General features: G+C 41.8%; 1 protein-coding gene across 2 annotated transcripts in view; it reads right to left on the bottom strand.

Moving 5' to 3' along the window:
* The window catches only part of MAMDC2 (MAM domain containing 2), a 152,718-nt gene that overhangs the window by 44,388 nt on the left and 80,877 nt on the right, over positions 1-27,453 (bottom strand). For both annotated transcript variants that reach the window (XM_043890711.1, XM_043890710.1), the window contains exons 6-9: positions 18,413-18,669; positions 14,325-14,418; positions 5,479-5,622; positions 2,325-2,590 (exon numbers count right to left, since the gene is read on the bottom strand). In XM_043890711.1, coding sequence (XP_043746646.1) covers positions 2,325-2,590; positions 5,479-5,622; positions 14,325-14,418; positions 18,413-18,669 — 761 coding nt within the window. The remainder of the gene's footprint in view (positions 1-2,324; positions 2,591-5,478; positions 5,623-14,324; positions 14,419-18,412; positions 18,670-27,453) is intronic.

Here is a 27,453-nt window from a genome sequence, read left to right as displayed (position 1 = left end):
GCTAAGGTTGACGAATCAAGAAATGAGGCAGAAATAGAATATCTGGAATTATAGAGAAAAACATCAGAAAATCAGGGGAAAAACCTTTAGAAAAAGAAGTAGAATTGGAGTTTGAGTACCGGGGTGGCAAGGGAAACTTTGACTTTTCATTTTATTTCTTCTCTGAAATACCATGTGTATGTTTGTTTCCATCTATACATGTTATGTATTAGTTTCCTACCTTACTCAGTGCTGTCTGTATGAATGTCAAATGCTTCTCTCACTCTCTGAGAAACTGGTTCTGTTTAGCAGGGACCTTCCAAAAACTACTCACCAGTTTCAGACAAGTGTCCAGAGTTTGCTTGTGTTGAACTGTACCGTCTCCTCATCAGCTCCGGGACTGAATTCATACTAGGTCCTTTGAGGCTATAAGAACTTCCTTGCCCCCACTGGATCTAGATCAAATTTTACTGAAGTAGATGGGTAGGATTTGTGTGGTTGCTGGGAGGGTTGGAAGTCAGTCAAAGAAGAAAAGGGCAAAGTCTCTGGGGGCATCCTTAGTTGCTGGGTGGCTTCCTCCCATTCCATGGGAGTCAAATAAGAGCAGGGACTGACACTTAGGAGCAGATAAATTACTAACAACCCATGTTTTGTGAGTAAAGGATGAGGGGCTGGGGGGAGGGAGGAGAGAGGAGTCAGGTGGGTAGTGCATGAGAGGAGTTAGAATCTAGCATGGCCTGAACCCTTACCCTCCAAACACCAGCTCAGCTGGTCCTCTATTCATCTTTATTTTTGTATGTCCAGTGGTAGAACTACTCCTCTATTTTTCTGTATAACCGTTCTGTGAGGCAGTGAGATTGTACTGTTGTTAGCTGTTTACATATTTGTATCTTAACATTCTATCACCTGTGATCTCATTCTCAAAAGTAGAATCTGAGCCTTATTGATCTTTATATCCCTTACACTGAAATTACACCTAATAAATTATGGTTGAATAAATGAATAAGTAAATGAAAGTCAAACAAGTGAATGAAATGCTTGTTATACTTTCCCTCTTTTAAAACATTAGCAACAGAGGGTGTGGAGTACAGTAAAAATTTTATTATGTGCATCCCTGATTGTATGGATCAGGTACGTGTTTGATGTGTGAGTGTTACCATAAGTACCTGAGAAAGTTAAATAATTGGTAATGGGGACTACCCATTTAGTCAGCATGAAAACACTAAAAGCAGTGTCTATGAGAATGTGGTAAAACTTCTGTGCTTATATTCTACTATAGGTATCACAAATTGGTTTGACTCTTTTAGAAATCAGTAAGTCAAGGAGGCTTTCATGTCATTATAATCATCATTTTTTCTTGCCTAGCAATGGGAAACATTTTTTTTTGGTAAATATTTTCAAAAGATCTTTGATTAATCATTGTAAAGGTTTAATCATGCCCTGGTGTGTATTCTAATGGACTAAGAGTAACCAAGCAACATCATGATGGAGATGGTGTACAAAATTTCTTTGCTAGGAAGTTATAGACAAAGCTATGTTTCTGTCCAAATGGTTATAACTAAGAGAAATTTTGACCATGAATGTGTATGAAGAAAGTTCTGCTCTGCTCTGTATATCTTTTCTTCGGGAGCCTAGTTATGAACATGATCAACTGAACCAGCCATTCTTCAATGATATATCTATTGAGCTTCCATTGTGTGAGGCATCTGCTTGAAGGAAGGGACTGTCTTTCTTGCACAGAGGGTGCATGAGGGAGATCTCACCAACTGGCAGGTGAAACAAAACGGGTTTTCCCATTCTAGTTGTAATCTGGGTTGTATTAATAGTTGACAGAATTTATCGTATCTGTTAAGCTTCCTTAAGTTTATGAGCTGTAAATTCAAGAGATTACAATTTTCTTTTGCATTTCCTTTGCAATAAAGATCTCTTTGTTTTCTTACTTCTATCAAATAAGCTTCTGATGGTTCCCTTATGTAAATTCTTTCTGTCTGAGTTGGCTCTCATATTTTACTGAGCTTCCCCATCCTGTGTTCAGCTAGAGGTTTAGGGTGCTGACCTTAAAACCTCAATGTAGAACTTTATTCACATATTTTCTCTCTTTGGACTATTCTCAGGGAATCTAAGAATTAAACAACAAGCAAACTCCCTATGTGGCCATGATTCTGAGAGGCAGAAAACTGAAAAGAAGTGAAGGGTATAACTCACACATGCCTGGGGACAGGATGTGAGGGTGGGGCTTTCAGCTTGAGCAGAAGAAAAACAATGCATCAGCAGTTAAAAATAATTAAACAGAAATTCACTAACCCAATCCAGTGACCGGAAATTGCAGAAAGAATCTACTGTACCTTGGTACGCATGGGCTTTTTAAAGGTGATTTCAGCTTGCATCCAAACGCCCCTTGGGGACTCCAGGACAGACCAGATCTTGTCTTGAACCACATGGTTCTCTTCAAAGATATAAACTGCTAGGGTGTCACTCATTTTAAAAAATCCATAGATGGCATAATAAAAACGCAAACAATACTGCAGGTTTCCTGGCAGGGAGGGACCGTAGAGCCTTCCAATGTAGCCAGGGTGTGATGTAAATTTTGTGTTGGCCAGCAAGAAATACCCTGTGAATAGGACAAAGCTTTCAGTGCATCAGCAATGAAAAAAACCTAAATAATTCAGCCCAGATCATCAACTGGGAAAATTTGGTTAAAGTAGTGGAATTTGCCAAAAGAGATTACTCTATAGGCTTTAAGTGATAGCATTTAACAATGTCTGTGGCTTCGGTGATAGAAAATATCTGTGTGACTCTTTTGCTAATAAACCTCCAATTTTAAGGTAACTTCATAAACCAGGATAGATTTCCAACTGCGTATGCTCAGGTTTTAGCCATCAATCAGGATTTACACTTTTTTTTTTTTTTTGGCCATGCCATGCGGCTTTATAGGATCTTAGTTCCCTGATCAGGGATGGAACCCTAGCCCTTAGCACTTAAAAACAACAACATGGAGTCCTAACCACCAGACTGCCAGGGAATTCCATAACCTTTCATGAAACAAAAAGGATGAAATCATCTTGAGGTTCTCCACTTTTTGGACAAAGAGCTGACAACTAGACTGAGCAGTACTGGGTTACAGAGAACGCAGGGACCAGAGCAGATTTTCCTATTATCTCTGCAGTGACCAGTGGAGTGGGAGAGGCTGCAGGGTCTGGCAGTCCTTGAGGGGTGAAGGGCAGGAGTGGTTTATGTATCCAGGCAGAGCTTACTCTCCTGGTCATATATTAAACTGGATCCTAAAAAGCAGGTTTTTAATCAGATAGACCCTCTCAGGTGCTGAATATCTGATTTTCCCCTACTTCTTTTAAATAACATGAAAAAATAGGATCAAGAACCTCCCCTACCACCTGCTCTACCATCCCCATGGTAAACTTAAAACAGGTCCCTGTGTCTTACAAAGATGGGGCAGAAAGAAAAAGCCTAATACCTTACTTTTTTTTTTTTTTCCTTTCCTTTTTCTGAGCCTCCTCCATCAATTCTCTTTTGGGAGCAGTCTTTGGTATAGTTTAGTTTTATTTAATCTGACAAAAGCTTCTTTGGTAATTTTATGAGTGTTGTTATGGATTGAATTATGTCTCCCCCACCCCCACCCCAATTCAGATGCTGAAGCTTTAACCCCCAATGTGACAGTATTTGGTGATGGGGCATTTAAGGAGGCAATTTAAGGTTAAATGAGGTTACAAAGTCGAGGCTTTATCACCTATGCAACTGGTGTCCTTATAAGAAGAGGAAGAAACAACATCTCTCTCTCTCCCCTCCTACCCCCGCCCCACGCCCCCATCTCCCCCTGTGCACACACAGAGGAAAGGCCATATGAGGAACAGTGAGAAGGTGCCTTGTCCAAGTCAGGAAGAGACATCTCACCAGAAACCAACCCCAGCGGTGCCGTGATTGTGGACTCCCCAGCCTCCATAGCTGTGAGAAAATAAACTGTTGTTTAAGTCACCTAGTCTGTGGTATTTTGTTATGGAAGCCTGAGCAGACTGACACTGGTAGGCATACACCAGCCAGGGCAATCTTTTTTAAGTCTAAATTTAATCCTTCACTGCTCTACTTAAACCTATCAATAGCTCCTCATTTCCTTTGTACTAAAATTCCAGTTGCTTACTCTGGCCTGCCACATCTATGGTCTGCTTCCCTTTCTAACTTCATTTTACTTTACTTTCCTCTCAATGGTACAGCCACACTAACCTAATTCCTGGCAGTGTCTGGCTCTTTCCAAACTCCAGGCCCTCACAGATGCTGTTCCCTCTGCCTGGGTTGCTCCCATCCTTCCAGCTAAAACCCACTTCTCTGAATCTCCAACCAAAAGGAGGTTCTTTCCTTTATTCTCTCTCAGCTCACTCTTTATGTCTTTCTTAGCACACACCACAATTTGTAATCATGAGTCTATCTGTGTATATGTTTGTTGTTTCTCTTGCCCACTGAAATAATGGTCAGCCAGTGAGGGTGGGATACAGACCTGATTTGTTCACTATCATATCCCCCAGGGGTTAGGCTGGCCAAGGTCAGAACAGGTTTTTATTCTGTAATTTTTTAAGTTTTGCAACCTCTAAGCAAAGAATACAAAATTACAAGTATAAAATTGCAAGGGCCTGGTGAAAGTGAGGGGCCCTGAAACAAGCTTCATCAGCTTTCTGGTAAGTCACCCCCATACCCCAGTATATAAATATTAATTAGACAGTAACCCTTTGAGAACAAGCCCTTTCCCGCAGTCTCTACTGGAGTGGACTTCACATGGGCTGTCTTTATGGCGATAGATAATCCTTACACAAGGGGAGCTCACACTGATTTCTAAGAGCTTCCTGAAGGCCTACCCATCAAGTGCCCACCCAACATTTCCCAACAGCTGTGATAGCTTTTATGTCCCATGATGTATTATTTACTGCAATAAAACACACATAGTGCAAATTTTAGCATTTTAACCATTTTAAAGAGTACAATTCAGCGGCATTTAGTACTTTCACAATGGCTGTGCAGCCACTATTACCCACTTCCAAAATATTTTCACTACCTCAAAAGGAAATTCTATACCCATTGAATATCACTCCCCACCCCCTCTCCTTAGCCCCTGGAGACCACTAATCTGCTTTCCGTTTCGGATTTGCCTATTCTGGATATTTCACGTAATTGGAATCTAATAGGTTTTTAAAGGTACTTCTCTATCTAAAGTGAAGAGCAATTTCCAAAGGTTTGACTACTTAATTAACTGGTAAATACATCTGCTAGCACAACAACTTGAATTCCAGTTTTGAAAAACACTCATACCCAAGATTACCTATTGTCTTTGTTTCTTCACAGCTGTCCCCACACCCACCCCCTCTTTCAAGCTGGTGTCTTGGTGAGAACTACTCACCAAGAGTAGTTTTGTTTCATGAAAGGGACATGGAGCATGAATACTAACCCCCCACCCCACCCCCACCATGACACCCCACACAACAGACTCTGATTTACCTAGGCCTGAAGTGTGGTCTCCTGCCTGAAACATGTTTGGTTTGACTTTCACTCGGGTCCAGCCTGAATCTTCTTTGTCTTGGTAAAAGTTGCAGAGGTCTTCCTCAAAATTGCAGCTTGCTTCTAGGGCACTAAAAGGACGCTCTGAGCAAAGGAGAATCAAAGTTAAAGTAGGCCAAACCCAAGAATCTCAAAGAATGACAATTGATTGACAAATATGTACACATTTGTACTAGGGGAGCTTGGAGAAGCAACACACAACAAAAATATTTTTACCCTAATGGCATGCTGACAGGTTAGCATCAAACCCACATTTCAGCATGACAAGAAAATTGTTCTTTTCCTCCCTAAATGGGTAGAAAGAAGGAGCTCTGTTCACATTCTCTACAAAAAACCCAAAGTACCAGACTTCAAAAGAAATTTCCTTCCCTAATATAAAGACTGATAGCATTTATGCACATACTTCTTCACAATTCATACAAAATTAAGAGAAAAAGTAAGGATTTTTATAGAATTCTTAATTTCTTTCTGACAGATATGTAGAAATAATATTTTCCAGAAATAATTTTCCTTTGTTGATCAATCTCTATGTCAGAAGCACAGCCACTGTCTGTTTATAATTGACATTAGTAGTAGGAGCTGATCTGCTGGAAGAGAATCATTATTCAGGATAAATCACACTGTTCAAACACCAATTCTGTCACTGGTTCTGCTTTTATTTTGTCTTTTGCTGAGTTCTGGTGTCATTTACTCTGTATAAACATCACCTCATTCCAGATTGCCTGGAGGAAATGGAACATAAAAGGTTCCTGCTCTTTCAAAAATAGCGTGGTCCTGGCAACAAGTAAATGTAAACCTCACTGTTCATATTGCCCACGGAGTCCAGAGGGGATGAGACTGCAACAGTCTGGGACACACTCACTGTGGCCAAGTATAATCTTATTCTGCATGCTGACATATACTGGCTTAACCTTTCAGGGCCAGAGACAGCACTGTTTTGAATAAGCAGAAAATTATCTCTAGACTCAGTGGTAAAGAATTTGCCTGCAGTGCAGGAAATGCAGGAGGCAAGGGTTTGATCCCTGGTCCAGAAAGACCCCCTGAAGGAGGAAATGGCAACCTAATCTAGTAGTCTTACCAGGAAAATGTAATGGACAGAGGAGCCTGACAGGCTAACAGTCCACTGTGTCACAAAAGTGTTGGACACAACTGAGTGACTAAGCACACACAACCTTTTAGGGCCAGAGATAGCACTGTTCTGAATAAGTGGAAAATTATCTCTAGAGAAACACTTGAGTTCTACGTACGGGAATCTGATGAAAGAGAGTTGTTTAAGGACAAAGACTCACTATTCTCTCAATTTGTCAATATTCAAAGCAAGAAAACATTCCAGTGGTCTGAGGAGCTGGCCTAGCTAAGTGGATGAAAGACACATGACAACCAAACGCTACAAGGGATCCAAGACTCCATCTTGGTCTAGGAAAACAAACAGCTCTAGAAGACTTTATTTGGGCAATTGATGAAATTAGCATATGGACTATAAATTAATTGATAATATTGTATCAGTGTTGAATTTCCAGAATTTTATAATTATTCCATAGCATGTTGGAGAATGTCTCTGGTTTTAGAAAATACCTAATGAAGTATTTAATGGTAAAAGGACATAATATCTATAACCTATTTTAAAATGGTTGGTAAAGCAAATGTAGATTTGGTAAAATCTACATTTGTAGATCTGGGTGAAGAGTATATGGGAGTTCCTTATCATAATCTTGGAAATTGTGCCAGAGTTTAAAATGATACACAAGTAAAGAGTTTTAAAAATGCTAAATTAAAAAGAAAAGTAAGTGACTAACACCACAATACAAAAAAAACAATAGGAAGAAAATGTTCTTACATAACTGGAATCTGAGTATATCTGAGACAATATGCCTTCGCAACTTGTACAAGGAGAGGCCCCTGAAGAGCTAGCCAGAAGGAAAGGAAGAGAATTTTCAGCACTCTAAGACTGGTGGTAACCCACTGCTCTGCCTGACTCTGTCAGCATCAAGCTGAATCTTGAAGCTGTGAAGATAAAGTCATGAAGATATACATTTGAAAATGATTATGATAACATACAAGCAAGGATCCTTTGACATCCCCCCACAGAAATTTGAGCCCTTGGGAAACCCCATAATGGTCTTCAGTCTTAGTCACCCCTCTGCCACCTGGTAATGAAAAAGAAGATGGAAATTCAGACCTACGGATAGCCATTCAGCTCAGAAAATAGGGCAGCACTCCCAAAAGCCATGGATAAAGAGAGAGGAAGGTCAGTGACATTATTCATCAGGAATATATCCCAAGGAATGTCTACCTGGGTATCCAAAAGAGATCCATAACCCATTTTCTAGGTGTGTGGGAGGAGGTGAGAGGTGATAGTAAAACTTGTAAGTAAGCAAGACTCTGTTGTCTCCATAGTGACAAACTGAGTCAAACAGAGAAGATTTTTCTGAGGACACAGTTATATTCTTTGGCTAAACACTTAGTCCTAGCCGTGGATTTGCTGGGGGTCCTGAGACAGTCTGAAAAAAAGAAAACCTCAAAAGCACAACTCAAAACCTAAATCTTTTTCAACTAGAATGCTTATTCTAGCATGAGACACTATCTAATTCCTGAAGATGGGGGCCAGAGGGCTTATGTATGACCTAAAGTGAGATCCCCAAAGACTTGGGGTGAATGAAAAGCCTTTGCTTCAGGCTTGTTTCAGAAGAATGTGTCAAGTGGCGATTGGATTTGAGGAGTGTTAATAACATATTTGAAGCATAGGAAGGAATCAGAGGAAATTGGAAGCTCCTGAGCATCCGCTGATCACCCTGTCCCATTCAAAAAAAAAGTTCTCTTTGAGCATCACAATGTACCATTTAGTTAGTTACTTGATTTCCAATGTTTGAACTTTTTAGAATCAGGAGGCTCTGAAGATAAACTAATCTGATAGAGGGTATTGCCATTTGAAAAGAATGGTTGGGAATATTTCTCATCTTTTCCTCTGCTTCATGGAGTTCAGAGATGAACTCAGTATCCGTCCTTGAGATCTAAGAGGATTATCAGCCCCTGTAGTGCTAGAGAGACTTTGGGTGTGGTGCTCTTTAGACTGTTATACTTGCGCAGTAGCTCTTATTTTAGCACAGGCCAGCCTGAAAGCAGGCTGGGACAGCTCAAAGCTGGCAAAGGACTACAGTGAGTGGGACCTAGCACCAGACTGAGGAATCACGACGGAGCAGGGCTGGGCCGCTGATCAGGCTGTGGAGATGCTTGAAGGCCTCTGAGTTAAGGAAGTGAGGAATCACAACGGAGCAGGGCTGGGCCGCTAATCAGGCTGTGGAGATGCTTGAAAGCCTCTGAGTTAAGGAAGTGAGGAATCACGACGGAGCAGGACTCGGCCGCTGATCAGGCTGTGGAGATGCTTGAAGGCCTCTGAGTTAAGGAAGTCTGTAATTCCTGCAGCTGTAGCCTAGACAGCAACTGGAGCCGTGTTTCCAAACCAGACAAGAGGTATAGGCAGTGTGTTGTTGGTGAATGGCCAATTTGGGGACTTAGGCCCACACAGACATCCTTTTAGAGGTATATCTGTGAGTGTCAGTATCCTCCCAGAGCCTGGCCTGGGTGTGGGGTGGATCCAAGGTCAGAGAGGAAGCTAGGTCTGCATATGGCAGAGACTGGAGGTCTCTGTCTGGCAGTTGGGGCATTAAGGCATTATTTCTAGAAGTGAGAAGTGAGTGGAATCACCTGTTAGGTATTCAAGGACTTACAGATTAAAAGGAGAGCCTATTCCTATGGTCCAGGTTCTGGGCCAAATGTGGTAGATGGGGAGTTTTCAGATGGGAGAGGCCTGGAAAGGGAAGGGCTGTAACTCAAGCTGGGAGGGATGGGATAAGGTCTCATTGTCCTCTATAAGCATCCTGGGGAAATATCTGGGGGGATGACAAGCAGCTGGTGCTTAATACCTGTGACTCTGAGATAGGTCTCAGGTCTGGGAAACTGGATTAATCTAAGAACAACCAGATGGTGGGAACAAGATGCTTTATATGTTGAAGTAATTCCTGTCTCAACCTACTAGAGAGATGAGGGAAGAAAATGTTAGATCCAGCTGGGAAAAGCAGAGACAATAAGTGTGGAGGTAACCAAGATAAAGACAAAAATGTTGGTACCTACTGTGAAACAGAAGGACATAAACTATTTGTGAAATGTAAAAGGAAGTATGAAAACTAGAGGGCTCAGCTTCTAAGACTCAGAATCTGGCCCACAGGTGCTTAATGAAGGGCATAAAGCAGACTCCAGCTTACACATTCTTCAAGGCAGTACCCTTTGCTGGTTCTCTTTAGTTTCAATCTGACTCCCTGTTCTCTAGGGAATGAATGGGAGTATTTTGAAAATTAAGTAAATAATATTAGGTCTCATGACCAAGCATTTTCTGTGTGCCATACTCTTCTAAGGCTATCACAGACATTATTAAGTCATCAATCTTCCTGACAATTCTATGAATCAGATTCTTCCATCCTTGTCCCATTAATGTGAAAATAGTCTCAGAGACGTTAGGTAACAAGCTGAAGGTCACACAGCTTGTAAATGGCAGAGTAGGGATGTGAGTCCAAAGTCCTGGTTCTTAAGCACAATACTTTGATCGTGCAGTTAAACCATTTAAAGCAAAGCTGGTGTACTAGGGAATTCTGAAGGCCAATAGGGAACCTTGGTTAACTATAAAAATGTGAATCCCTCCCTCCCTATGGAGGAAGGGTCTTTATCTGGGCTGGATTTCACCGAGGAAGTGGTCACCATCTCTCTTTACAAATGGTCCTTATTGTGCTGGAAAATATCTTTTCATCAGTCAGTAGAAAAGAGTTCACACATACTCTGTAACTTTTTTAATGGGAAAATGTTTCTAAATGTTACTTCTATGGTGGTTCACTAGATTCTATCACCTTCCAGCTGCCTTCACTCCACCTGCTATCCAGTATAGATGTTAAATAAATACCTCTTCTTCTATATGCATAACTTGGAAATATTTTTAAAAGCTCAATGTAAATGTCCAGTGAGTGAGAAGAGAAATTTCTAAAAATAATGTTAAAGAGGTTGTAAAACTATTATTAACATCACTGAAACATTAACTGATGGAGTTAGGGAGCAATCATATTTAGAGAAGTAAAGTCACTTTGCTTTCTGTGTTCTGCCAAATTTAGAGACTCTTAATTTTTGGTTACTGTTAGGATTAAATCATTTTAATTAGAGCATATAAATATGTAAATCAAGTCTGTTCTGTTTCACTAGTTTTGTTTTTTTTTTTAAATTAGAATTAGTAAAAACTAATATTTGATTTCAGCTAATTAGTAAGTTTCTCTGTAATTTGGAGGTAAAAATTTAGCTCGCATGGAAAATATTCTAAGATCCTTTGCTTATAGAATATATTTGAAACTCTCCGTCCCCATTCTGATGTCTATGTCAGAAGCTTTCTCTGTCCCTTTTTATCCTTTAATAAAACTCTGCTTCACAAAAGCTCTTGAGTGATCAAGCCTGGTCCCTGGTCCTGAAGATAAATCTTCTTCTTTGGAGATCAAGAATCTGATTCTGTTCACCATAAGCTATCATCTTGGGGGCTTGTCTGGGATCTTTAGGACAAGCTTTCAGCTTTTCAACCTCCTCATCAATTGAAGGCTTCCCATGGTGGGTTTCTCTGCTTCAAGGAAAGGACTTTCTTCAACTCTGCGAATACCTTCACCAACAGCAATCATATGTGACACCTCTTCTTGATCTGATGACATCTAACAATCCTAAGATGGACTGATGTAGCTATGGACATAATATGAATTTGTGACTGTTTTGCCCCATAAAATCCAGAGGAAGTGATGGTATGCAACTTTTGAGGCTGGGTCATAAGAGGTGTTACAGCTTCCTCCCGGTTCTCTCGAAACATGGCTTCGCTGGAAGTCAGCCATCAATGAAGCAGTCTGACAACCCCGAGACCACCTTCCTGGAGAGACCATGTGTAAATGGTTCAGGAGGCAGACCTAACTGAGCTCCCAGACAGCTGCCAGCAGCAACTGCCAGTCACGTTTGTGAGTCGGCACCAAAACACTCTTTCCATGGTTCTTTAATCTTTTCTAAAGAAAAGCCCTTTTGATTAAGAAGGAAAAAGAATATTTTATGGAAAGCTGTGAGGATGTAATAGAAGAGGTCGAGAAGGCTGAACAGGAAGGAGGCTGGCAGGAAGGAGGCTGGTAATTCCAGAATGCCTTGGTAGAAAAACTGCTCAACTATCTCCCTCTAAGGTTTCTTCCATCTCTGGTTCACTCCAGACAAGATTAAAAGTCCTGAAGAGAGTTTGGTTGGCCCCAGCTTTAGGCATCTGACAGTTCTTTGGTTGATCCAATGTGATCAGATTTGCAAAGATGTAAAATTTACCAAGACCCGTGGTTGGTATAGGTGTGTAGAAACAGGCTTTCTCACATGTGACTTTCAAGTAAGTTGCCTTTGCTTTTTCTGGAGGCTGATAGTACCCTAAGATATATATATATATATATATATATATATATATATATATATATATATATGTATACACAGACAAACACACACATATTCTTAAGGACATACTCTTCAATCAAGATATTTCATAATGTAGAATTTTTCTAAGAGAAAAAAATTAGTTAATTGAGTGATGATATAGATAATTGGTTATTTTATTATTGCTTGGAATAGCAACATTTGTTATTGTTGTTCAGTTGCTAAGCTAAGTCATGGCCGACTCTTTGCAACCCATGGACTGCAGCATGCCAGGTTACTCTGTCCCCAACTATCTCCTGGAGTTTGTTCAAATTCATGTTCATTGAGTCAGTAATTTGATCCAACCTATCATCCTCTGTCATCCCCCTCTCCTCCTGCCTCCAATCTTTCCCAGCATCAGGGTCTTTTCCAATGAGTCTACTCTTCACATCAAGTGGCCCAAGTTTTGGAGCTTCAGCTTCAGCATCAGTCCTTCCAGTGAATATTCAGGGTTGATTTCCTTTAGGATTGACTATTTTGATCTCCTTGCAGCCCAAGGGACTCTCAAGAGTCTCCTCCAGCACCACAATTCAACAGCATCAAGTCTTTGGCTCTCAGCCTTCTTCACGGTCCAACTCATATCCATACACGAGTACTGGAAAAAACCATAGTTTGACTACACAGACCTTTGCCAGCAAAGAGATATCTCTGCTTTTTAATATGCTGTCTGGGTTTGTCATTGCTTTTCTTCCGAGGAGCAAGCATCTTTTAATTTCATGGCTGCAATCATTGTCCGCAGTGATTTTGGAGCCCAAGAAAATAAAATCTGTCTCTGCTTCCACTTTTTCCCCTCTGTTTGCCTGAAATGATGGGACTGGTTGCCATGATCTTAGCTTTTTTAATGTTGAGTTTCAACCTAGCTTTTTCACTCTCTTCTTTTACTCACATCAAGAGGTTCTTTAGTTCCTCTTCAATTTCTGCAATTAGAGTGGTATCATCTGCATATCTGAAGTTGCAAAATTGGAATGTCCTAATTGTCCAACAGTAGGAAACTGTTTAAATAAATGATGATAAAGCCATATGCTAGAATGCTTTATAGCCATTAGAAATTATGATGTAGTCCCATATTTGTTTACGTAGATACATGTCCATTATGTACTGTTCTATGAAAAAAAGCAAGTTATATACAGTATGTACAGTATGACTTTATTTTTGTAAAAATAAATACATACATATATGCACATTAAAAAAAGAATATATTCAAAACTACATCAAATTAGAGACCAACTCTATCTTAAGCGAAAGTTACATTACCAAAACCAAGTTCAAAAATTTATTTCCCACACTCCAAAACCCAGAACAAAGGCTCCTTAATAAGATGGATGACCACTGTGTCTCCCTGGGGCCTCTCAAGGAATCAAATTCATTAAAAGGTAAGGTCAACTGCATTTATTTGTGCATGCATGCATGCTAAGTCACTTCAGTTGTGTCCAACTCTTTGTAACTCTATGGACTATAGTATACCAGTCCTCTGTCCATGGGATTCTCCAGGCAAGAATACTGGAGTGAGTTGCCACGCCCTCCTCCAAGGGTTCTTCCTGACTCAGGGATCAAACCCATGTCTCTTATGTCTCCTGCATTGGCAGGAAGGCATTTATCTGGGTTATCAATTATAGTGTCACCCTTCTAATTCTAAAACATTTGTTTTCTACTTCACTTTGAACTGATTTGCTTACCTATTTTCCAAGGAAGTAAAAATTCCCTCTCTTTACAAACACAAAGTTTATGGAAATTACAAAATTGGTCATGAGAAAATTATGTGAGCATTCACTTAGAAAGAGAAATTGAATACATACTCTGAAGTCAAAACCATCATACAGAATGTATACCAAATACTAACATCTTTAAACAGGAGGACATTTAAAAATTAGATTCATAAAATTAGAAAGAGTTCTTATAATTCTACTCAGTAGATTTTGAGAGTTTTTTCTGTCTACTCTATATACATGTCTATGGACCCAAGATTTCCTCTAAAGAGAAAGATGGAGGTGGGGGGGGTATTTAATTTTAATTTCCTAGTACGTAGAGAAGATAAAATCTCCTTAACTCAGGAAAACTGACCTCTGGTGTCAGGAAAATCAGTTTCATTCTGTGAGAGGAAAAAAAGAGTAAAATAACAGAGAAATGACTATTTGGTTAAATAATTTTTTAAGGATGAGATAAAACAGGAAAAGAAGAGGAAATTAGAAGGAATTAAAGCAAGTCCTGACCATAGGCATCTGTTGACAAAAGAAGATCCTAAATGGGAGGAAGAAGAAAAAGAGAATGCTTACCTGTCTGATTTTGGCAGTGAACAGGAGAGAAAGAAATATCATCCAGGGCCACATATCCTCCTTTGGGACCATTGAAGGCAACTTCAAAAATAACCTGCAGAGAAGAAAGACATGTTACATGTTTACATATTTTCTTTTAGGCTTAAATGCTTGTACTATGACTTAAAATGGTGCGTTGGTCGAGCCAGGTATATAGGTATTTGAGCAGCTCCCTCCTTAACTCACAGTTTCTTTGGGGGAGAGTGACTACTAAGCCCTAAGTTGCATTTTTTTGGTGGACTTTTCCCCCTCCCTTGCATGTCCAAGTACCTATATCACTTGCTGATAGGACTGCAGACTCAAGAATCTGTTTTATGAACTTCAATTAAAGAGGCAACATGCTGCTTGCAGAAGGCAATCCTGCCCTTCACAGAGCCCTAAGCCCTTCCCAGGACATAAAATTCTATGTCCATCTGGACAAAGATGCAGCAATCAGAGATGATTACCTGATGCCTAAGGCAGAATCAGGCCCAGAACTCCCGTGTACAAATGTTAGGTTTTCGGCATACCCTGGCATGTTCAAATAGAGAGAACATGGGATTATTAATGAGTTCAGGCCCCTTTAGTTATACTGTCTTCTCTGCCACCACGTTTAACTTTGAGTTCAATGGACGACTTTCTGTTTGTGACTCTCTGCTTCCCATGGGGATCAAGTATGGGGAGCACAATACTCATCTGTGTTGGGAAAACCACCGACGTGTGCAGACCACTCTGCTGGATTGATAACATAAGATTGATAACCCCCGTTGAGCAGGGGTGGACATTCAAGTGCCCACCTGGGCCAGGCACGTAATGTAAACGCATGATATGGGTTTCATCTGATGCAGCAGGAAATGGTGTGACTTGGGGAGCAAGGCTCATCTACCGGGGGCAGCTGCTACTTAGCTTCGTCAGCTGCTGGCAGGTGCGAATTCAGGCCTAACATGCCTGGACTCACCAAATTGTCAAGAGGACTTGATCGCTAGATTTTTATTTGAAATCTTCAGATTTTTCAATGCTAACAATTCATTCAAAAACTAAAACAAATGTGTGTACAAAATGAAAACAAATACCACTATAGCAGCTAGACAAATCCCTATAGGCTAGATCTAACCCATAGGCCTCTAGTCTTCACCCTCTGCTAAGGAGAATGGTGTCTTAGAGGCAGACACCAGAGTTCAAATCCTGTTGCTGTCACTTTATTAACTAGGTGATTTTGGGGACATAGCTAACCCTTTCAGAACAACACTTTTCTTGTTATAAAATAGCCATTTTAACATCTTCCTTGTAGGACTGTAGATATGATTAAATGAGATACTGTATATATAGAGCCTATGGAGTCAGGTGCATAACAAGCCCTGAACTAAATCCATGCCTTTTTCTCCAGGGTGACCCCCTCCTGAACTGATATTCATGTTTGAGTCTAGTTGGCCACTAATTAACTCTAGTTTGTCTCTTTTATCCTCTAGTTCTCAATTTCTTAATTTTTGAGAAAAGAGTTTGGATAAGATTGTCCCTTTCAGCTTGACAACAATGGTCCTTAGACACTTGGCCTCTCCAAAATCTAAGACAACCCTGGAAGTTTGTCTCCAGCAATGGAGGAAGGGCTGAGAACCAAGGGGACAGATTTGGGTGAATGAGGAGGAGCAAATTCAGCTTACAAGCTCAACATAGGCCTATGACATTTCATTTTCAAGGTGATAAAGCCAACAACAAATTGATCTTACTGATTGATCTAAATATCCTTACTGGATAAGGATATTTCCAATCATAATTTGCAAATCACAGCCTTTGTGTCATTGTGTTCTCTCTTGTTCAGATATTTGTCTTCCTTTAAAAAATTCATTTGAGAATATGGGGACATTAAATTCGCTGACTTCCACAGGGTAGGTTTCTTTTCTTGGCAATTACCAGGAGCCAATAATCCTGATGTAATGAGTACCAACTGCCAGGGCAAAATCATGCCTGTGTGACTCAAAAGGAGATGTACTTAAGTTTAGTAGTAAACTTAAGCAGTAAACAGAAATGGTAACTTTTCAAGCATTGATTAAAAAGAAAATTCAGCAAAGTCTCACTCGTATAAATGTTGCCCCAGGAGTTTACGGTTGGATGAAAGGAATTTGCAAGGACAACGTCTGCACTGTGCATGTGACTTGTGACTTTAATAGAAGGAAAACTTTCTCAAGCAGCATGTGCATTTCTTTTTCTCCTTGTAACCCAAGCTCTCAGAAAATTTTCCACTGGGCTGCAAGAGCAAATCAAGGCCTGGTTAGACTTTGGAATAGGAAATAGCACACATACTACACAAGTCCCCTCTCTGGGGCTGTCTGGGGTAGGGGGAATTGGAAGAGGGAAAGGGAGTGGCAGGCACACGATCCATGGACAGAACACTTCCGAAACCGAGACCCCACCCCAACACTCAGTGAAACGCCACATCAGGTGAGCAGATGGCACTACTGAAAAGCATCCAGAGGATCATCAGCTTCTTTTGCACTCTAAACAGAACTAGGGAAGATACTGCAAAAAGTGCAAAGTGAAAGTAGGGGATGTTCATAACCTGTGGGAACTAAGACTCTCTTTAGAGCCCCAGATCTGCAACCACAGTGCTGCATCCCTGGATTCTAGAGGTCCCAGGGGTCACTGGACCGAGCTCCCCTCTTCCTTCAAATTTAAGTCAGATTTAGTGCAGGAAATTTTCTTAGCACCCTGGCACTCACCAGTGGTGTGACCTAGAACAAACGTCTTGCACTTTCCGTTTCCTCCTCTTTCATCTGGAATATGGGGATAATTTTATCCGCTTTGTTGGATTGTTGTCAGCACTGAAATACGCGTGTGTGTGTGTTCTCAGTTGTGTCTGACTCTGCGACCCCATGGACTGTAGTCTGCCAAGTTCCTCTGTCCATGGGATTTCCCAGGCAAGAACACTGGAGTGGGTTGCCATTTCCTTCTCCAGGGGTCTTCCCAAGCCAGGGATTGAACCCGGGTCTCTTGCTTCTCCTGCACTGCAGGCAGAGTCTTTACCACTGTGTCACCTGGGAAGCCCAGAATACATGTATAGATATGTATTAATATATGTGCTTACAAAAAAGTCTTCAAGGATGAATACCAAGATGTTAGTTCTTTTCTTTGCAGGGCTGGTGTAGGGCGTTTTAGTTTGCTTTGCTTCTCTGAATTTTCTAATTCTTCTGCACTGGACATTTACACTGAACAGTTTTAAACCATAAAAAGTTTAAAAAAACTTTAGAGGCCCCAAGGCTTGTTGCAAATTAGGGCCAAAATCATGTTTATTTCTGACTTCTATGACATTATTTATACTATAAAGGAAAAAAGAAAAAATAAGTCTTTTTTTTTTTCCTAAATTTAGAGTGTTTCCTCAGGTAAGGGGAACCTTCACAGCTGCTGTCAGGAGCTGAAGTTTCAGAGTGAGGTTCATGTAGAAGGAGTTTCACTAATCACATCTGAACTCACATGACCACAGTGCAAGTTCAGAGGGAGAGTGTGGCCAAGAAATCTAGTTGGTTGACTGGCTTTCCCATATTTGTCTTTATTAAGAAATACTCGTCTAGGGAGAAGGCAAGGGTGGGATGTTTCAAGAGAACAGCATGGAAACATGTATATTATCAACGGTGAAACAGATCACCAGCCCAGTCTGGATGCATGAGACAAGTGCCCGGGGCTGGTGCACTGGGAAGACCCAGAGGGATGGAGTGGGGAGGGAGGTGGGAGCGGGGATCAGGATGGGGAACACATGTAAATCCATGGCTGATTCATGTCAATGTATGGCAGAAACCACTACAATATTGTAAAGAAATTAGCCTCCAACTAATAAAAATAAATTAAAAAGAAGAAAAAAAAAAAAAGAAATACTCGTCTAGAAAATGAAGTGATAGAGGAGGAAGGCAGAGAGAATACAGAGGAAGGGATAAAAGTGGAGAAGGCCGAGGAAGGGAAAAGGGAGATTAGGACTGAGACACAGAGGCAAAGCAGGAATGAGTATGAGACTGCAGTATCTCCTGAACCCCACGTCTGGGTGTGGGGGGCATCTCGGCAGAGTGGCCAGGCACACCTACCTGCATGGGGTACGGGGCACTGAACTCCACCTCAGCAAGGTTCCAGCCAGCAGCCCCTGGATCGCCCACTTTCCAGATCTCCTCATACAGGCCGGCTGCATCCCTCGTGTACACAGAGAAGATGTTGTCATTCCCCTGCTGGAGTTGGTAATAAAATGACAGGCAGCCAGACATGGGGGCCGTAGTCATCGGGGAGATGAGCTGGGCCACCTCCTGGAAGTGCTTGACGTACATAGAGTCCACGTACATGTAATGGCCTGAAATCACACAGAGAAAAAAACCTAAGACCGGCAGACGGATTCTCAGACGCGACTACACAACTTGGGATTTACTTCAAAATAACCCGGTGGGAGTGGAGGAGAGGAAGAGTGAACACTAGATGAAAGAAGTTTGGCCATGGATTGATGAAAGTTGCAGCTGGGAGATAAACAGTGGATTTCACTGTGCTCTGCTTAATATAAGGACCACTCTTTCTCTTTCCTTTACCTTTGATTGAAGCAAAACATACATATAGAAAGGTAGGTATGTCATCTGTAAAGTGTTTGAGTGTTTATAAGCTGAACACAGTTGAGGAAAAGAAGCAGAACATGACCCTGAAGGCCCCTCCAACAAGCCTTCTTTGAGTGATGAGGTTTCTAAGAGCATATGGAGCACACCATCTGTTCTCCTCTACATCTTTGCCATATGCATGTAATGTCACTGTGTGTTCTTTGAGTGAAATAAAGATTTCGAATTCAAACTAGATGACAGTTTGTACCTCTTTAATAGAACATGGAGGTCAGTCAACACTGTCAACAGGGTTAGGATTTGGGAAGTTGAATTTGGGACCACACCCCCTTCTCTTGATGGTTGGCAAGGCCTTGGTGGACTCCAGACCCAATAGCTGATCTTCATTAGAGGCATTTTGGTAAAATAAAGAAACTGAGAGGTGGAAGTGGGAGAACTTGGATTTGGCATTAAACGCGCTGGCTTTGAATCCAGCTCTACATCTTATGCCCTGTGACTTTGAGCAAGTTACTGAATATCTCTGGACATTTTCCTGATCTCTAGAATAAGAATCAAATATTTCTCTCACAGGGTTGAGCTGAATGTTAAATGACATTGTATATGTGAAGTGGTCAGTGTGTACCTGGCACATTGTAATTGCCTAAGATAGTTATAATGAAGTAAAGGAATGCCATTAATGTTTTTACACCATGCTCCTCTCATATGGTACTATTAATATCAGCAATTTTATTTATTAGTCTAAATTTATTTGAGCTGCAGTGACAGAGGAGTGTGAGGCAATGCATCTATGATAGAATGGCCTTTCTATTTATAAGTTTAGAACAATTACAGCTTAATGTCTTTGCTTTTATTACATGGTGCCTGGTTTATAATCTTTTCTTTTATTGCCAGCAAAATAGCAGTAAGTATATTAGGAAGAATATATGCATTCACATACTGGACACTTGCTTTGCAGCTAACACATCACCTGGAATGTGGTGGGCCCTCAACAACTGGTGATTCAAAGCAGAAACATGGTCTCAGAACAATCCTCACTGCAATATGGCAGAGGGGAAAGGTGGATAAATCAAAGCTCCTTTCTCCTGGTAGCAAATTGTTCAACCCACTCTGAAAAATCTCCCTGGCTTAAATAGAATTGTCTGACTATCTTGCCAAGCTATGTGACTGTGAATAAACAGAAATCGCAAACTCAGATGATCAGAGGAGTCAGCCTGATCAAGTATATGACTGAAGTGGAGTGGGTCAGGGAGAAAATGGAGAGTGACGGATTAGCCGCCAACAGTGGAAATCACATTTCACCAGCAACGGGAAGCAGATATCAAACTTCCCCGAAAAAAATCAGAAAATCTGATAGTGCTGGGCCTGTATTCTTGGGCTGTGACAATCAGCTGGGGGTGAGGGGCGCTGGCCCTGTGCATGGACCCATGCTCCTCCCTGAGAACCCATCCGTCTACTTCCTGCCGATGCCCTCACATCAGCCAGGGGCTGCAGGCTTCTCCCGCTGAAACTCAAAATCCAGATTTTTCTGGCAAATACATTCATTTAAAAATGACACCACCTCTATTATTTTGTTAGGGTTACCATAACAGTAACTTAAACTGGATGGCTGAAACTAAAGAAATTTGTCGTTCCACAATTTGGGAGGCTAGAAGTCCAAGGTCAAGGTATGGGAACAATTAGTTCCTTCTGACAGATGGCAGGGAGACCCTGTTCTATGCCTCTCTCCTAGCTTCCATGGCATTGGCAATTTTTGACACTGACTGATAGATCTCTGCCTACATGGTCACGTGGTATTCTCCCTTCTAAGCTTGGATCTCTCTGTGGCCAAATTTCCCTTTTTTATAAAGACACCAGTCATACTGGACTTGGGCGGAGCCTAGGTTCACCCCACTTTAGTATGACCTCATCTTAACCAACTAATCTTCAATGACCCTATTTCCATTCTCCCATTTTGAAGTTCTGGGGGTTTAGGACTTTAACATATGGATTTTGAGGAAATACAATTCAACCTATAACACCTCCCACCACAATTTTTTAAACTTTGTGAGTGCCAAATAAATGTAACTGCAAGACTGGCAGCAGCTGATGAGCTCCCAGTTGGCTGCCTCTGGGGAGGGATTTTAAAGGAAGCATCAGAATGTTGGACTGAGCAGAATCTAGGAACTTCTGATAAGGAGGCAAGGCCACGAGTGCCCCTGGTAAGGTCAGTGTCCTCTGAAGCACTGCTGGTGGCCAGCCAGACATGAAGAAGGAATTCAGTCTACCCAGGTGAAGCACACCTCCAAAACTCCAGGAGACCTCAGGAAATCTAGGAGACCTCACAAATCCACTGGAAATTATTTGTTCTGCTTCCAGAGTACATGGTAACTCTGTTTAGGAGCAATGTCTCACACTCCTTCCCATTATGAATGTATCTTCCTCACAGCTGACAGATATCTGACAGTGCTTCTTAAAGACTACTTACTCACCTCCTGGGTGGACACAATTTAAATACCTGAATTTGCAGCTAGTGCCTAGTTAACAACCCACGCACAAGACAGGAGGTTAATGAGCCACAGTCCCACTTCTGGTCCCAAACAACAGCAAACGCAACGTGACCTGCCCAAAGTGAGTCAGAGAGGCTGCTGGGAATCCGACCAGGACTGCTGACACCAAGTCTCCCATGGAACCACGAGACCAGACTCCCACCCTTTCCTCTCTGGCATTCATTTGTTGCCAAAGTTAGGTACTATGTACTGACTATCTGAGTAAGACACTTTCTCACTGGGAAACAGAAGGTAACTCATCAGAAGCTTGTCATCTCAGTTGAAGGAGTGTGGATGATTCAGAAATCACCAGGTGTCAGCCGCAGGAAGCTGGGCCACAGGAATGACCACCAGCCCAGGCTGAATATGTGTCATCAGGTACAATCTGCTCTGAGGTTGGGAGCAGGTGGTGGTGCGGGCACTGTTCTGTGTACCCTTCCAAGGGGAATGAGGAAGGTAGCCTGCAGTGCTTGGAAACTTACGGCTAGTGTCTTATATTATGAGAACTTTTTTGCCCAGCTCAATGAGGCCAATTCCTTAACTGGTCCAGGGTTCTGGAACCTCCAGAATCTCTAGAAGAAGCCTTTTAGAAAGAAAAATCAGATCCTTTAAGTCCGAGTAGATTAAAATAGGTATAGATAGATCTTAGGTGGAAAGGATCCTTATAATCAACCAAACCATTGGGGATCCTGTTAAAAGAGCAAAACTCTCTGTGACACAAGCCAAAGCTCAGGCCCCTCTGGCAAAACGCCTGTGATAGGAGCACATGCACGCTCTCTTCTGAAGAGGGCTTCCCTCCTTTCTTACAGAAGCTCTTTGTCTTAGCTCAGCTTTTCATGTGGAACCAGTGGCTCACTGGTAGTCAGCCATTTTCCCTTGAATTAGGAAAAGAACTCTGAAAGCAGCTCCTGACCTTCTATTTTCAAAGAGTCTGGCTAACCAGCATTCCACAGAGATTGCCCTTGGCTTGGCTGCGATGCCAACAGCATCCTCTGACTCAGCTGTGATTCGGTCCCGTTGGCCACATTTGTGCTCCAGTTGCAAAGTCTGCCTCTGTGTCACAGTTGTCTGGACGAGCTGTCTCCTGGGTGTGGGGGAAGACCCAAAGAAAGGCATGCCAGTGGGTCTGCGGCCATTGTGAGGAGGCAGCACCCAAAGGCATCTAGTTACCATGCCTGCTCTCCAGTCTACAGGTCTGGCAGTTACCTGCTGAACCTTTAGTTCTAAGGGTTTAGTAAGTTTTACTATAATAGAGTCTGACCCTACAGTAGAGTCAGTATATGAAGTGGGACTTCTAGTTTCTGCTAAGATCTCAGTGATAAGGACAATGGGGCAGAAGTCCCTCTATTTTCTACAGAGTGGTGCTAAACTATCCCTGTTGTATATGCTACATTGTGGCAGACCTGGAGTCTAAACCTGCTCTACCAGATTAGACCCTTTCACCTCCCTAATAATCCTAACCCTCCGTGCTCACCCGCCTCCGCCGGCCTGTGTATATGAGAAGGCCAAGGGGGGATCAGAGAGACTGGAGGCAGTTTCCTTGAAGAGACCTGTTGTGGAGCTGACCCGCCATGTGTTTCCTTGTGATCCCCCAAGGAAATGGGAGGGGCTTGCGTCCCCTTTCTTACCTTTACCCAAGGGAGAGGGTTTCAGAGAACCACTTGTAGAGGAGGTGGGGGAGGGAAACTACCATCTAATCTCATCCCACCCAAGCTTGCAAGTTCCTGGGTTCTGTGACTGCCTTGGGCCTTGAGAGAGGGTGGCAGAGTTACTGGGAGAACTCCAGCGGTAACTGGAGTTTGTGCACTGCAGAGGCTAGGCCTCTGTATCAGAGCCTGATGGCATGCAGCTAGAGGCTGTAGGGACCTGGGGGCAGAAGGGAGAGAAAGGACTTTTGTTGCCAGTGAGCCGGACTTCCAGAGTTTGATGGGGGAGACATCTGAGTTTTCCCGAAGCCTAGGTGGAAAACTCAGAAGGTAGCTGGGCTAGAGTGCCTTAAGACTCTTCTCAAAAGGACTGCATCCAGGGCGGTAACCCTAACAAAAAGGGGCTGGTGGGGTGTACCTCATAACCATCACTAAGGGGGATTCACAGATGGCCAGAGAGTGCATCATTTTTGTCGTTGGCTGTGAGAGACATAGCCAGCATCCAGCCACCTGCAGTGTGAAGGTCATCGACTCCAGATTAAAGAGCAGGTCACATATGACCTTTCGTCCCCTTCCCTTCCCCATCTTGCCTCCCCCAACCCTGGAGAAGCCAGAAGCAGCATCGTGAGTGGGGAAAGGCGAAGAAAAGAGCAAAGGGAAGAAGTATGAAGAAGTAAAGCCCAATCCCTTCTCTACAGCTGCTCTGTGTTCTGGTTGAAGGATGAGAAATTGGAGTTCCGAATCAACTGAACTTAATCCTTAAAAATGAGGCAGTTTGTTAATATCAGAAGGTGCCTGGAAAGCCATGGTGAAGTCACCCAAGGACAGAGAAAGGAGACCCAGCAGAGCTTGCACAAAGGTAACGGTGAGAAAATTAATAAAGCTGCTTCCCTGTTGAGTGCTTTTGCGATGAACCAAATGGATCAGTGCAGATAGAGAACGAATAAGTGCTATGAAGATGATGCTTGAACTCAATCCAAACTGAAATGAGAAAAGAATGTTGTGAGTTATGGAAAGATGATCCATCCATCTCAGGGTCTTTGATGGAGTGAAACAACTCTGACCTTATTCTACATTTTGAAACTTTGTTCAGCTCCTTCTGTAGCGGCACCAGATGCAGACCTGATTTTTAAAATTTCCGCAAAAGAACAGATTTCCCTTGTTATCTTTCCAGCAATTATCTTCTTTTTGCTAAGACAGGTGGGAAACAGTAATGATCTGAGCTGTCAGTAGCTTATCCCCTGAAGGATTTTGTTTCACTTCATAAAATATTAACAAAGGAAAGAAATCCACATGTGGTGAATCCAAATTGAGTAAGAAAAAGCAAGATAATATCCCAGCCCCTCCAGTGTTCTATCACACTCCTACTGCATTAGTCATTTCCACCATAAGACAAGAATTTGAAGACATAGAGCTCATTTGAAAAATCTGACTCACTGTTTGAGGCTGTTAAAAACACACAGGCAAGTGAAGGAAAACTGACATCCACAGAGTATTTTTCAGATATCACATTCTCTGTTCTCTTTTCTAAAACACATAGGCCAGAGTCCTCTGGAGAAGACTTCCTTCAGCATCTCTGCAGCTCTGAAGTTTCTGAGCAGGCACATAGCTTCCCTCCCCCCTGCTGTTTGTTTCTCCAGTTTTTACCTGAAAGCAAAAGCATAACCTGCTTCCAGGATATGAATGAACAGGAGATGAGTTTATATAGAGCCAAATCTGCTGCTGCGGGCAGACAGCTGAACCATTTAATCTTTCCTCTGCCACCCAAATTGATGGAGCTCAGGGAAAATCAATATACCTGGCAGAAGGCAAGTGTAATAAGAAAGGCAGCCTTCCTCTTGTTTAGAGCATTGGAGGCTTTTTCCCCAGGAGTAATCCTGGTCAAACCTTTGAGTCATATGAGCAAAAAGTGTTTCAAATAAAAAATTTTAGAATGTTTAGAACTCATCTTTTTAAGCCCCATCCTATGGAGGGAGAAGTCTCACCTAGGAGTCTAAGTGTGAGGAGTGTGAATGTGTGTGTGTGTGTGTTGGGTGGGAATGAGAAGGCTCTTTGGTTATTCACTGGGCAACACCTTACTCCGAAAAGAGAAGCCAAAGTGAAATACCAGAGAACAGTTGGAAGAAGTGAATGGAAGGGAGGCATCCAGGCTTCCTGCTGATCACAAGCAGATATACAACCTAGGATCTAGGCCCTACTCTGCCATTATCATGCATGCTATCATCCTCAAAAATGCTCCAAACATCAAAGAAACTACCCATTCTCATGCCTGGACACCTCTGCATACACTATTCTTATCTTCTCCTTAGCCATCAGGCCAAATACCAGTTCTGATGTGACTTCCTGTAGAAAGCCTTCCCCAAACTCCAAAACCAAGGTGGTCTTTCATTTTTCTGTGGTCCTATATCACTTATTTCATAACTCTACTAATCATACATCCCTGTGCATATTTACATAGCACCTCAGTATTTGAACATTTTGAAAAAGGCCATAATATATATTAACACAGAAGTATATTAAAGGCACTGAGCAGCCATCAAATAGAGGTTGTCCGTTTAGCTTTCTTTAGCTCAGCATTCCCCCAGTTCACTTGATGACATAGATAGCCCTTCTTCTCACATAAAGATTATTATTCTCAGATAGTGGCATTCTAGGGAACAGGTGGAAGTTTTTGTAGCACTGGGTTATGCAAGAATACCTGGTCTATAAAGAGGGTTTATTATGTATTTGTTGAATGAATGAATGAGCGATCAATGAAGAAGCCTCATTGTGATTAATGAAGAAGGCTCTGACTAGGCTGATTATAACTCAGGATTGCTGGAAGCAAGTAAAAGTCTCCCTTCCCTTCAGTTCAGTTCAGTTCAGTCACTCTGTTGTGTCCAACTCTTTGTGACCCCATGAACCGCAGCATGCCAGGCCTCCCTGTCCATCACCAACTCCCAGAGTTTACCCAAACTCATGTCCATTGAGTCGGTGATGCCATCCAACTATCTCATCCTCTGTCATCCCCTTCTCCACCTGCCCTCAATCTTTCCCAGCATTAGGGTCTTTTCATATGAGTCAGCTCTTCGCATCAGGTGGCCAAGTATCAGAGTTTCAGCTTCAGCATTAGTCCTTCCAATGAACACCCAGGACTGATCTCCTTTAGGATGGACTGGTTGGATCTCCTTGCAGTCCAAGGGACTCTTAAGAGTCTTCTCCAACACCACAGTTCAAAAGCATCAATTCTTCAGCACTCAGCTTTCTTTATAGTCCAACTCTCACATCCATACATGACTACTTCAAGCTTAGGGTCAAATACTTTATTGGGCCTTCATACTGATGTCAGTGAACTAAGCAATGCTAGTGGGCAAAGCTGCCTGCCTTTGGGAGAAGTTTTAGAATAGCCAAGGAAGAAGAGAAAAGATAGGAAAAATGGAGAGGAGGAGATGGGATGGGGAGTGGGAATGAGAGAAGAGAGCAGTGAGTGCCTATGGCAGGGCTGACATGCTCTACTACCAAGTCTTTGTGCTCCTCAGGGATGACCACATCATCATGCCTTGATATAGATATTAGAAAATCTATTGGTCAAGATATTAGAAAAGCCAGGTCCTCTTTTTCTCATTCCTTACTCCCTTTAATCCTCCTTTTTCTTTTTTTCTAATGCCAAATGCAAAGTGTTTATACATATTCAGGAGGGACTCAAACGCATTTTATTTTTAAAATTAATTTTTATCAGAGTATAGTTGAGTTACAGTATAGTTTTTGCTGTATGGCAAAGTGAATCTCTCTCTCACACACACACACACACATATATATATTATATACACACACATGTATATCCATTCTTTTTTAGATTCCATTCCTATATAGGTCATTACTGAGTACTGAGTAGACTTCCCTGTGCTATACAGTAGATTCTTATTAGTTATCTTTTTATATATAGTAGCGTGTATGCGTCAATTCCAATCTCCCAATTTATCCCTCCCCCATTTCCCCCTTGGTAACCATAAGTTTCTTTTCTGCATCTATGACTCTATTACTGTAAATAATAAATAACCCATTTGTAAATAGGTTCACTTGTACCATTTTTTTTAGATTCCATGTATAAGTGATATTGTATAATATTTATCTTTGTCTGACTTACTTCACTCAGTATGACAATCTCTAGGTCCCTCCATGTTGCTGCAAATGGCATTTTGTTCTTGTTTTAAATGGCTGAGTAATATTCCATTGTATATACGTACCACATCTTCTTTATCCATCCCTCTATTGAAGGATAATTAGGTTGTTTCCATGCTCTGGCTATTGTTAATAGTGCTGCAATGAGTATTGGGGTACATATATCTTTTTAAATTATGGTTTTCTCCAGATATACGCCCAG

This window comes from Cervus elaphus, chromosome 29 (assembly GCF_910594005.1).
Source record: "Cervus elaphus chromosome 29, mCerEla1.1, whole genome shotgun sequence".
Lineage (NCBI taxonomy): Eukaryota > Metazoa > Chordata > Mammalia > Artiodactyla > Cervidae > Cervus > Cervus elaphus.
This window is presented reverse-complemented; position numbering and strand designations above follow the sequence as displayed.